Source organism: Pseudorasbora parva, chromosome 4, assembly GCF_024679245.1.
Source record: "Pseudorasbora parva isolate DD20220531a chromosome 4, ASM2467924v1, whole genome shotgun sequence".
NCBI classification, from domain to species: Eukaryota; Metazoa; Chordata; class Actinopteri; order Cypriniformes; family Gobionidae; genus Pseudorasbora; species Pseudorasbora parva.
In genome coordinates this window covers 48,438,723-48,450,950 of record NC_090175.1, presented here as the reverse complement: position 1 = coordinate 48,450,950, position 12,228 = coordinate 48,438,723, and the positions used below count along the sequence as shown (strand labels likewise).

General features: G+C 34.8%; 1 protein-coding gene across 1 annotated transcript; it reads right to left on the bottom strand.

Moving 5' to 3' along the window:
* Positions 1-218: 218 nt before the first annotated feature.
* rnf175 (ring finger protein 175) lies at positions 219-10,700 on the bottom strand. Its single transcript, XM_067442088.1, has 9 exons — positions 10,583-10,700; positions 8,471-8,508; positions 7,974-8,115; positions 5,972-6,126; positions 4,766-4,873; positions 3,083-3,203; positions 2,235-2,368; positions 1,907-2,008; positions 219-823 (listed from the first exon to the last, which is right to left on the bottom strand). The coding sequence occupies exons 1-9, from the start codon at positions 10,601-10,603 to the stop codon at positions 703-705; spliced, it is 942 nt and encodes a 313-aa protein (XP_067298189.1). The 5' UTR covers positions 10,604-10,700; the 3' UTR covers positions 219-702.
* Positions 10,701-12,228: the final 1,528 nt, after the last annotated feature.

Below are 12,228 nucleotides of genomic sequence, written 5' to 3'. Positions count from 1 at the left end.
TCTGTTGGGTTTCTCTCGAGGGAACCAGTGATGCTAACTGCCGATTGGACTACAAATTACATGCCTGCACCACTCCATTAGGTAATATTTTTTGTGGAAACAGTGAATTTTTAAATTGCTATAAAGTCAAGATTTGAGAAAACAATTCAAATGTCCTTTTTTGTTCAAACTCATCACCCTTTCTACTTAGTACAATCATGGCAGACTCCAGTCATGCATCAGTAGCCATATAAAATGGTTTAATTTCACACAGAGCAGGTCACCTCATTGGGTTTGACATATTGGCCAACTCAACATAAAATAAAAAATACTGAGTGCAGCTTATTTGGCAATCACCCCTATTCACCCTTCATTTGTACCATAACAAAACCATAACCACTTTATATCCACACCTACATTAAACACCATTACAATGCTAAAGGATTAAACAAACAGGAACACAGACAAAATGAGGCACGGTTTCGATTAGGAGTGATAGACAGCAGCTTTAGAGGGGCTTCTGTAGTCTTTGATTAATGTATCAGCATTAGGTCACTTCTGAAAGAGTTTGTATCTGAATAAATCTGTTTCTATGTATCTAATAAATTTAAAAAGCAAAAAAGCAGCTGTCTGATTTATATTATAAAGTGTAAAATTTACAAATAAATATTCAAAAAGGTCAAAACATGCACAGTTTTAAACGGAATCAAATACTGTAGGTGTTTATTCAAGTCCAAGTGAAAAATTTATTCCGTGCACGATTCCAATTATGATGGGTTGCCAGGCGACCAGGTACCTCAACCAATCCAGAAGTTGTCCATATAAAACATGTGTTCTCTCCCAGCTGATGTAGAGATTTAAGGTGTAAACGTGTAGTGTGTATTTTGGTTTAATTCATCTTTAGTACATAATACACACACACACACACAATATATATATATATATTAGTGTTGTCCGTTTTTTATGTATATGTCTGTCAAATCGATTTATTGCGATATTTATATATATATATATATATATATATATATATGCATATATATGCATGAGTGTTGCATATAAGCACAACCTTATGTTAGATGTGATTAATTGCTATTATAAATTTGTTTTGTTATATATATATATATATATATATATATATATATATATATATATATATATATATATATATATATATATATATATATATATATATATATATATATATTATTGCTGTCAAACCCTCTGGTCCTCTTCGGTCAAAAATGACTGAAATACTTTACGTTTTGAAATTGCATTTTTTTTGGTTCAGCGAAATGGGATGACACTTGGTGACTTTTGTTGCATTAGCTATGTGAACACAAAAAAAAAAATCATGGAGATGTTTCAGTTATGTTAAAGTTACATAAAGAAATAGTCAAACTTGTCTCCTTCGCAGTCAAAAATGACTGACATAGGAAATTAATGGGAAATACGCAACGACACAAAACCTCAGGGAATCTTTTGGTGATACAAACCACAAATCAGCCATGAACCAAAAAAAACTGCATAGCAATGTAGGGGTGACACTAAAATCTAAAATATCAAGAGTGCAAGACATATTTCTTAAATATATACATGAATGAGTGTGTATTTATATATACTTAATAATTATACACAGTACACACACATATAATATGCAAACACGGATGCGATCAATTGTAGCTTGTTTCCACCACAAAATAAAAAATTAAATACAAAGGGTACTTTTTAAAATGTTTATCTCACAATTTTGACTTTTTTTATATCTAGGAAAACGTTCAGAACCACGAGATAAAGTAGCATTTACTTTTTTTATTATTATTATTATTCAGTGGTGGAAACAAGCTTCCATAGTTTTTGAAACCTGGTCATTATTTAACTGAAAGTCATGAATGTAAATTATGATCAATTTAACAAAATTCAAGGATACGGGTTATTCATCATCCTTTTGAGGTCCACCTTCTCATTGCAGTATGGACACGTCTGCTTTTTCCCCACGATGCACCAGCCACGAATACAGAATTCATGAAATCTGTTGACCATAAGTAGTTAAGAATAAACAGACTAATTGAACTAAGCAAACAAAGCTTTGCGGAAACTTTTACTTTGTTTCCTTATATTATAAAAAGGGAAAAAAAGTTCTTTACGTTCTTGAAACACATATCAATAAATATACAATCTGTTCATATAACAACAAAACTTCTTGTTTCTTGTTAAGAAAAACATGACAGACAATGTTTAGGGGAAATGAAGGATACATGTGGTTACAGGAGAGCTGGTAGGTGTCCTCAATGATGCCTTCCTCATCTACGTCCACAAAAATCTTCTGACCGCACACGGCACATATGTCATTACTAAGGTTTCGAGATGGCATACCACCCATGTTATAGTACTGAAGAAGGCAGACAGAAAAGAAACAAGGTAAAAGCCCAAACAGACAGTTACTAAAATGTTTATTTTTTAATTGAAACTCTCACAAATAATACTGGATGATATCTGAGAATAAATTTAAGGGCTCAAAGCCGTGTGTCCACCAAAGTGTTTTTAGCCAGCTGAACACGCCAGGCACTCTTCTGAAATTTGTATTCAGTTGAAATGCTTTGGTTGATGTGATACGGAATATGTGTGGAACGGTTACAAATATCTGACTTCCTGGATAGTTTGTTTCTGAATATAAAAATGTTGATACAATGTAAAGTACTTGTTTTAAATGATTTTGTTCCGTTGTTGTGCTTGTTGTTGTCATCTGTTGTCATTGTACAAGCAGCATGTGGTGTTGGTTGTTCGGTGTGGTATTTGTCCCGCCCCTCCTCCACTGTGATTAGACGGCTGGGTAAAAAGTGACAGTGAGCTGCGTCTTCCCCAAAGTTGAATAAATTCAACTCTCTGCATCCAGGAAAAAAACAGCAAGCACTCAGTGTGAAATAGACTCTCAGCTCCTTGTCATAATGCTATCATATTAAAATATGCGGCTCTTTCATTGGAAACGATTTTTTAAATAAATGCTAGAATTAGTCAAACAAATGCTTTGGTGGACACACGGCATAAGTCACATTAATATGAGAATGTCTGGAAAGTACACAGAAACTGATGTATATGTATTTACCCCTATAGTAGATGCCATGTAGTCTGAGCAGATTTCAGCAAAGTCGCGTCCCATTACCCCATAGTACAGACCATAGAAAAGCATGATCACACCTACATCCATCGAGTCCTCTGCTTTAATCCTGAGAAAGATTTGTATTTATTTATTTTTAATAATATTTACATTTAATAAACCCACTTGGCCATATCACAATTCCAACTTTAATTTGAATAATTGTGCAGCCCAAATTCAGAAGATTTAAAAACACATTTCAACCACAACGTTCAATTGCCTATACAATTATTCTTGGAATGGCAATCAGCTTAGCATGTACATCTCTTTTCACACTTACAATGTCACTAAAGCCCTATTCGGACAGGACTAGTTTTCTAAACGACATTTGAGTTACAGTTCTTATCACTCGACAACTGTGATTTTACAGTTTCGGACGGGGCGAACATCTGTGTTTATTACAGATGTGGGGCGTGTTTCTAAATGTCTACTGTTCACGCTCAGAAATGACCACACTGGAAACGAATGGGAGACAAATGTCATCTAAACGTGGAAAACGTCTGGTGCTGTGCCCAGACAAAATCTTACTGAAAGCTCATTTTTGAGATATTAACATCAGAGTAAAAAATGTTGGGGGAAAATATATTTTATAAAATCTAAAAATAGCATTTTTGTGTATTTTTTATAATAATAATCAAACTTATATAAGTATATTTTACCTTTTTTAGTTTGACCCACCTTATTTCAATCTGCAATAATCCGTGTTGTCTTTAAAAAGAGACCAAACTTAAGCATTTAGGATTTATGACAGTTGATGTTGGAAATAAAATGTTCAGGTCTATGCTCAAAAAGTGGTGAACAGGTAATAAATGGATCATAACTATTACATAAATATAATATAGTACAACAAAATTAAATATATTAAATAAAAATAAAAAAAACATTATCAAACTAAAATATAGCACATTAAATTAAATTAGAAAAAAAATTGACCAATGGGGACAATCACATGAGCAGCCCCAGAGGGCTAAGTTAACTTCACAAGTTTATAAAAGTGGCTGTTTACAATAAACTCACATAAGTGAGCAGAGAAATCTACCCACACTTAGCAGGTTCTGTCATTTGGTTCAATTTATTATTTTTATAATTTATTTTTATAAACCATTGAAATTAAATTAAAGCATGCCAAAGACTTGTATGCAAAAAGTAGCTCAGGTAGGTGAAACACCACATGAGGAGAAGTGTTAGGATAATAACATTTTGGTAATCACAGACATTTACATTCGGACGGGATTAGATTAGATTTCCCAGAGGACCACTGAGTTCACCTACAGAAAAACAGTAAAAGCCCTGGAATTTTTTACAGAGGTTGTGTGAGAAACTTGGTGAGAGACTTGGCAGATTTGGACAAGATTGAAATTGCAAAGTGAAACATTTCTCTAACGCCCCCCTGGAAAACTAGTCCAGTCTGAATAGAGCTTAAGGGAGTAATTCCTTCTAATTAGAATGCCATTGTGTCAGCATTGCCATGGAAACAATGAGCGAAGGCTTACTAACTATTGACTCACTACTTAGACAATAACAATTTATCCTCTTTAGGATGTCTGTGCCCTGTGTTTAGGATGTTAGGATCTGAATAAAGGCATCGTTTAATTTCTGAGCAAATATGTCAATGTTTACAATTTTACGCACCTGAAAAAAACGTTGAATCCAAACATAGTAAACATGATGGCGAGATATCCTATCACACCCACGGCGTAGCTCAGCTTGTAAATGAGGAGGAACCACTTATACACCATCCTGCAGAGGTGAAAGGCTTTTAGTTCATTCATATATATAAAGAGTACACAAAATGGTCTTAAAGTGACCTTGTCCTTAAAGGGATAGTTCAGCCAAATATTATGTCTTCACATACTCTATCTCATGTTGTTCCAAACCTGTATTAATTGCTTTCTTGTGCTGAGAACAAAATAAGATATTTTGAAGAATGTGGGTAACCAAACAGTTGCTGGTCCCCACTGAATTCCATAGGAAAAATACCGTAGAAGTTTTACTTAACTGTTTGGTTAACCACATTATTTAAAATATCTTCTTTTGTGTTCAGCACAAAAAAGAAATGAATACAGGTTTGGAACAACATGAGATTTCCTCAACAGAAGAATAAAATTCATTCAAACTCATCCCTTTAAATGTTAATACATGTATTATTATCTAGTTACATGTTCATCTGATCTGTTCATACTTAAGTATTTAATTTGACATTTTACATGTTTTTTTATATAAGATCTGTTTATCTTATGGTATTTGTAGTTGACTGTTCTGCAATTTTGCATGTTGAGGTTTTTTTTCTGCATCAGCATCGGGGCCCCGGAAAAAAAATTCTCCTTAGGGGCAGCCCTGGATTGATACAGTATATATGGTTCATTAATTTTATATTAAATTAATGAACTATGCTTCTATCCGTGATTCTAGAAGTTATGTTCTGTGTCCCAGAACTGTATCTTTATTTAAAATAATAGTTGAGGGGGAAAAAAATTCCCTAGATTTTTTTGTATGTTCTTTTAGTATTTAATTTAGAGTTAATAAATATTGAATTGTATTATTTAATGAACAAGTCATCCTGCTGCCCTTTATCTTATTTAAAGGAAACAATCATCCAGAAATGAAAATTCTAAATTCTACCCAAACAAGAAAATGAGTGTTAGAGTAACCCACTTTTTTGCTTAATTTTTTTTTTGATTACAAAACATTTTCACTGAATAGAAAAGAACAGCATGAATATTCCTAAAATCTGGGATTTGTGACTAACAGAAAGAAGCAATAAAACGGTCTGGTACAACATTTGAGAGTAAATTATGACAACTGTCATTTTTTAATTTTTTCAAACTCAAGCATTACCGTGGTGTTCTGCAGGACAGAGGTTTCCGTGTGGCTCTGAATATGACATAGCTGGTGATGACGGAGAACATGCCCCATGTGGACAGGAAACGCCACCAGTAAAGCTTAATGGTGAAGTACAGAGGAACCACCCACATCTGCAATAGCGTGACCATCTACGAGATAAACAATATTCATTAACCACTTTATTACACAGCTTTATTTGTGAACATGGACCCTAATAATCCAATTATAATCAGACTACTAGCATAGTTGCAATAAAAAAAAATTGTAAAGGGTTACCTTTTTCTAATCCAATCGAGAAAACATGTAAACACTTGATTGAAACTGAAACTGGAAAGAACTACAGTATGCGCAATGATGTAGAAATGGCACATGGATCAAGCTGTTGAATGAAGTGTCATAAATGACTGTCATGTCATTCTAAAATGTTCCTTTAAGTCATCGTCAGTGAAGTGGAGCAGGACAATGTCCCAACAAGTCCTTGTTTCGGGCTCTCATCCACAGACACCATGTTTTAGGCGTGGGAAGGGGCGTTTTTACTCCTTGATAAATTTAAGCAGCACGGCACAACAGCCGACTGCTTGTCGACTGCTAATTATGACCTGAAATAGATAAATACTAAGGCTGCATCTGAAATCGCATACTTCCCTACTATTAAGTAGGCAAAAAACAGTAAATGACAAGATGTCCGAATTCACAGTATTGATAAAAGAGCAGGGAAAAAGTACCCGGATGACATACTTCTTCCGGCGAGATTCTGAAATGTGCATACGATCGACACTTTCCCATGAGGCCACAGGAGATGATTTATGAATGGCAGTGAAGCGACATAATTAATGATGGTAGATCACATGATAATGACAACATGGCGAATGTAGTACGTCCAGATTATATTCATACTACACACACACACACGTACTATGAAGAACATACTTTTTTCGCAGTTGTTTCAGCCAAACAATTTTTTGTATGTGAATGCTGTTTTACAAGAATATTATGACACGAGCAAAGCACAATGCTTTATTTACAAAAAGAACAGCCTTGCAATTAAATGTAACCTCACAGCCATGGAAACATTCATGCTGAACGAGAGCAAACCACCCAAACATAAACCTAGCGTTCTCACAAAGCGTGCTTCGTCATTCAAATGCTCTAACGGTTACTCCATTGTTGTTCTATGTATAATGTTACACTAGTCTGACGTACAAAACTGTTTTGCTTGCTACTGCTAAGGTTTAGTCGCATACAATAGTCCATAAACCGAATCATGTCCTCATAAACTGCGAGTAAACCCACACAAATGTTGACAGGCCACTAAATACAGTACATACCACAGAGACGGACGTCCTGATGCTGCTGTTTCTTTTGTTCAATTTATTTCAGGCTCCGGATCTGATTCTGGATCATATCTGTATTACTTGAATCTGATTGATAGCCATGGTTTATTAAAGTGACGTTTTCTTCTCCACGCTTGAGGACGTCCCCTCTTTGTGTGCACTCGTCATTCTTTAGCTCCGCCCACACGATACGCCTTCAGCCGCCGTTTTGTTTTTCGGAAAGACTCGGTATAGCCTATATTTCTTTTATAAATATAATAAAACTAAAGACTTTTCTGAGATATGAAGGATGCAATACTACTCTATAGGTACTCAAGATTGACTGAAACTGAGTGTTTCACCCTCCTTTAATGTTTATACAATTTTTAAAAAATCCTGTTGTATTTATTTTGTGCATCTGTTCTGTATATTATTGTTTGTTTGTTTTTTGGATATTGGCGTTTAAAACAGCTACCACGTTGGGTCCTAAGCAAACACTATTTCACAGGGGGGCAGGATTTCTCATGATATTCAGCCAGGTGGTTAGGGCTGTGCCGATGAACATGACAACCACACCACCGCGGCCTAAATTAGAGTTCATGTAAACACTACATTCAGACTCAGAATTAATTAAATTAATTTCTATTGAAATGAAAGGTGCTCATGCAAACGCAGCTACTCACGTTGTAGGATCTGCCATGTCTTTGTTTCCACTGAACCAGGACAATCTGAGCAACAACTAGCGTTGCGATGAGAATCAGAACCATCTCTGCATGCATGGCCTCATGACCTCGATGCTTCACATGCAACCTCTCGTGCTGCATCCTGGAGTTACACACACATAAGAGTACAGACAAATCAGAATTAATCAGAGAATGTGTATGCCATGAAACCAGCTAACATAGACACATGATATAGAAGAAAATAGGCTAAAAAGTTGTGAATGTTAAAGAGATTTTGTGCGTTTTGCAGCATCATACCCAAGGTCAGACCAACTGAGGCCACCTGCACGACACTTATATAACAATGACACACATGCTCCAGAAACTATTTTTACAGAGAAGGTGACAATCATAAGGCACTAAAAAAGAGGTTGTGACAGTTTAGAAGATCGTCACACCTTTTACAACAACTTTCACTTTTAATGTCCATGATTATTCTAAGCAAGAAATCTGCTTACTTCCATGATTCTCTGTGAGACATTTTCAAAAGATCGTCCTGTGAAGAAAAACTGGAATTAAAAAAATTCAATAATTACATATTTAGGTGGCATGCTTTAAAAAAACAACACTAAAATGCATCTTTCTTCTATTTTTTTACAATTATGCTTGTAGTTTGTATGACCCTTCAAGATCGTACAAGACCCCTCATCTAGATTTATTTTGTCCTGATGTATTGATTTTGGTCATTATTAACCATGAACAAGTTTTTAGGTCATTTTCTAGAGACCCACATAATAGAGTGCAACAGTCGCTACCGATTTCCAAAATCCCATTCTATTGGTATTAAACCGTAAAAGACTACTTAGTAAACTAAAAGGTTTTTATTCAATATTATGCTTTTCTTGAAGGCATCAACCTTCATTATTTTCAACTTTTTGTATAATCATGTTTAGCAGCAGAATTGCTGGTGAAAAAAACTACATTACCCATGATCCTGAAGACAAATTAGAGAATCAAAACAAGCAAATGCCAATTTAGCACCCACCCACTCCCATGAAGCACTGTCAATGTGAATGAAACTCACTAAAAAAGTAGGCAGACACAGGTGCACTTTTGATTTAACATTTAACAGCAGAATGCAGCAAATGGCCAATCATAATCAAGTATTTAAGAGCAGGGGCAGACATAACCAATTAGCGAGGTGAGCGGACGCTTAGGGGCCCCATCTGATAGTGGCAAAACATATTTGGCAAACGCTCCAGTGCTTATTTGTGTTCTGTAGATTCTGTGACCTGCCGAATTATGTGACCGTAGAAGGTGCTGTATAGAGCTAATCCTAATCTCAATTTTAATCCTATCGTCACTACTTTATGTGTACGGTCACGTAATTCAGTAGGTCACAGAATTTGTGCCCCGGGCTGCTGGTAAATGACAAAGAATTCATTATAAATAACAAAAAATTATAAATTACAAAATGATTAAATGTTTAGTTTAAATAGTGAACGAATGTACACAGGAGTGCACCACCAAGGTCTCATTTTTTTGTAATTTCTTCTTTTCAGATACAAATAAAATAAGGTAATTATGGCTTTGGAACATCAGGTTGACTGGCTATCTATGTCAGTTGTAAAGGGGTAAATAATCTACAAACTATGATTGAGAGAGACAGCAAAATAAGGGTTACAAAAGTAAAAGAGCACATAGTTGGTGTGTTGGGGCCCCATACTTGGAATTTGCTTAATTGAAAGACTACATGGAATATTTATTTAAAATATCCCTATTTAAATGAATCACAAAATTAAACCTTAAGAAATGGTACAATTGTACCAATTCCCTTATATATTCATCCACATTTGAACCTATAACTACCAATCCATCTAGACAGAGCATAGTCTGATGCTGGCATCGTATGATGCATGTCATTGAGCCCGAGAAACATGGCCATGCTTGCCCACACATTTCCATGGCAAGTCAGCTGACTAGAAGAGAGCTTTTTAAGCTCTTACAGTTAGCTGGACTTGTTTTTTTGTTTTGTTTTTTACAAACTACTGATCAAACAACAGTGTCTTTCAAACCTCAAAGTCTTCATAACAGCCTCAACAATTAAAAAAGGGTCAGCATGCATGCATTTATATTCTTAAACCAGACGTGCCCACTTACAGGTGGCGATTGTCAAGTCCTTCTGACCAAATAGTTCACTTTTAATAAAACAGGCAGTGATAGGCAATGGATTTCTCATTACAGTAAGTATCAACGTGAATGATATTATGTTATAAATCCCATGTTTACAGTATAATCTACAAATACATGCATAACAGTTACACAAACAGATGTCCCTGCCACGTTTAAAGGCATTTTACTCACATACACCTGGTTTGCAGAACAAACTAAACCAACCTATCACAATTTCCTATTACAATCAACGGATCTATCTGCTCTATCTACACCGCACGCGAGCGTGTTGATTGAACAGCGGTGTAAACAGATTCGTTCATCACGGCACCGTACGTTACTACCTAGCCGCCGCATCGCTGACAGTGAACACGACAGTTAGCCTATATTCCAACATATTAAAGCGAAACATCAGCGGTTTTAGTTGTCCGAGGACCATATGAAATACTGAATCCAACCTGGGGTTGCAGGTCAGCCATTATTAATAGCGCTCTAGATTCCAGTCATCTATTAATGGCTCCTTGTCTACCGGCAGACATCATTCTCGTGTTCCATTGTAAATGAATCGTTCCGGTGAGTCGAATCTCTTCAATGAATCTTTTGAAACTGTTCATGAATTGGACTACAAAAGATTTGGTCCGAGTGGTATTCAAGTCATCATCATTCTTTAACTTGCTGACTCATTTGTTTGATGTAACTTACAACTCTTAACGAGCACTGTCTGAGTGAGATACTAAAAGCTTGAGAATCTTCAGTGGATATTTTCGAATTCAGACGATGTCCGCTACCAAGTATTTCTGATTTGACAGAAAGAAAGACAGAGCGAAAGCTAGTGAAAACAGAAATGTTACATCTTTTAGGCGGGTATACACAGCGATTTCAGCTAGGTTGTGCAAATACATTTTATTAGGCCTGTTTAATTTGTTATGATATTAGACAAAAATATATTTTAATGAGCTGAATATATGCCTGACATGTGTTTTGGTTTTGTTTATTTTTATTTTTTAAAATAAACAAAAAAGCGTGCCTTCAAATGCCATTTGTTATTTTAAAGTGGGATTTCTGTACCACGAGATGACGTAATTACGTCTTGACGTGAAAGAAGCACTGAATCATTTTTAACTGGATCTTTGAAGTGAACCGTTCAAAAGAACTGACGGATTTCCTGTATGTGTTCATAAATGTTTGCTGGCACAGGTCTGCGCAGGAGCAACACACGCGCACTACGGGATTGGCTCTATTCACTAGCTGATAAAATATCAGTTGTTTTAAAGTAGACTTATTTATATTTCCTAAAATATCGAATATCTTCTGAAACTGCAAAAAAGTGTTTTTTAATTATTATTATTATTATTTTATATATATATATATATATATATATATATATATATATATATATATATATATATATATATATATATATATATATATATATATATATATATATATATATATAATTTTTTTTTAATTTGGCTTTTTTTTCTGTCCCAAACAGATGCCTTATTTTCCTACCATAATGGCAAATCATTTAGCTTGTGTTAAGCAAAAACTCACTCACTCACTCACTCACTCACTTCATTTTGATTTTATTTTCCAGAAAACAAGACAACATAATAGGCTATCTTATGTCATTTTACTTATGTAGTAAAAGCATCTTGATTTAAGATTTGGCTATAAATGAAAACAAGACAAAAGTAAGAAAAGCATTTTTGCAGTGTAGGCATATGTTTTTTTTTTTATAATTAGTTTTGAGTCTATATATTTTAGCTAACCTGCAGTCAGAATGTATAATGTTTCATTTGCAATTCACTTTAATTCATTCTCATTGACACTTAAATAGCTTAATCAAAAATGATCTGTACATTTATGGTGCGAGTGATTGAGAGCCATAAAGTGTAAAAAAATAAAAATAAAAAAAACACTATACACTGAGTACAAAGTGTCTGTTTGTCATGTCTGAGTCAAAGTTAGAGATGTGGGTGGTTGAAGATATGGAACAACAAATCACACTGGCCAAACAAACAGTTGTGTAACACAGAGTAAGAATTGAGTAATAAAGATTAAACAGGACATACAGAAACATACATCAACCGATTGAGCGTGT

What these genes read in the sequence shown, in the direction of transcription:
- rnf175 (XM_067442088.1), bottom strand. Translation starts at nt 10,603, where the DNA reads ATGGCTGACCTGCAACCCCAG. An exon ending in TCTCACAGAGAATCATGGAA is followed by an intron (nt 8,116 to 8,470) that starts GTAAGCAGATTT and finishes GTGTAACTCCAG; the next exon opens with GATGCAGCACGAGAGGTTGC. An exon ending in GGATTCAACGTTTTTTTCAG is followed by an intron (nt 3,204 to 4,765) that starts GTGCGTAAAATT and finishes AATCTTTCTCAG; the next exon opens with GATTAAAGCAGAGGACTCGA.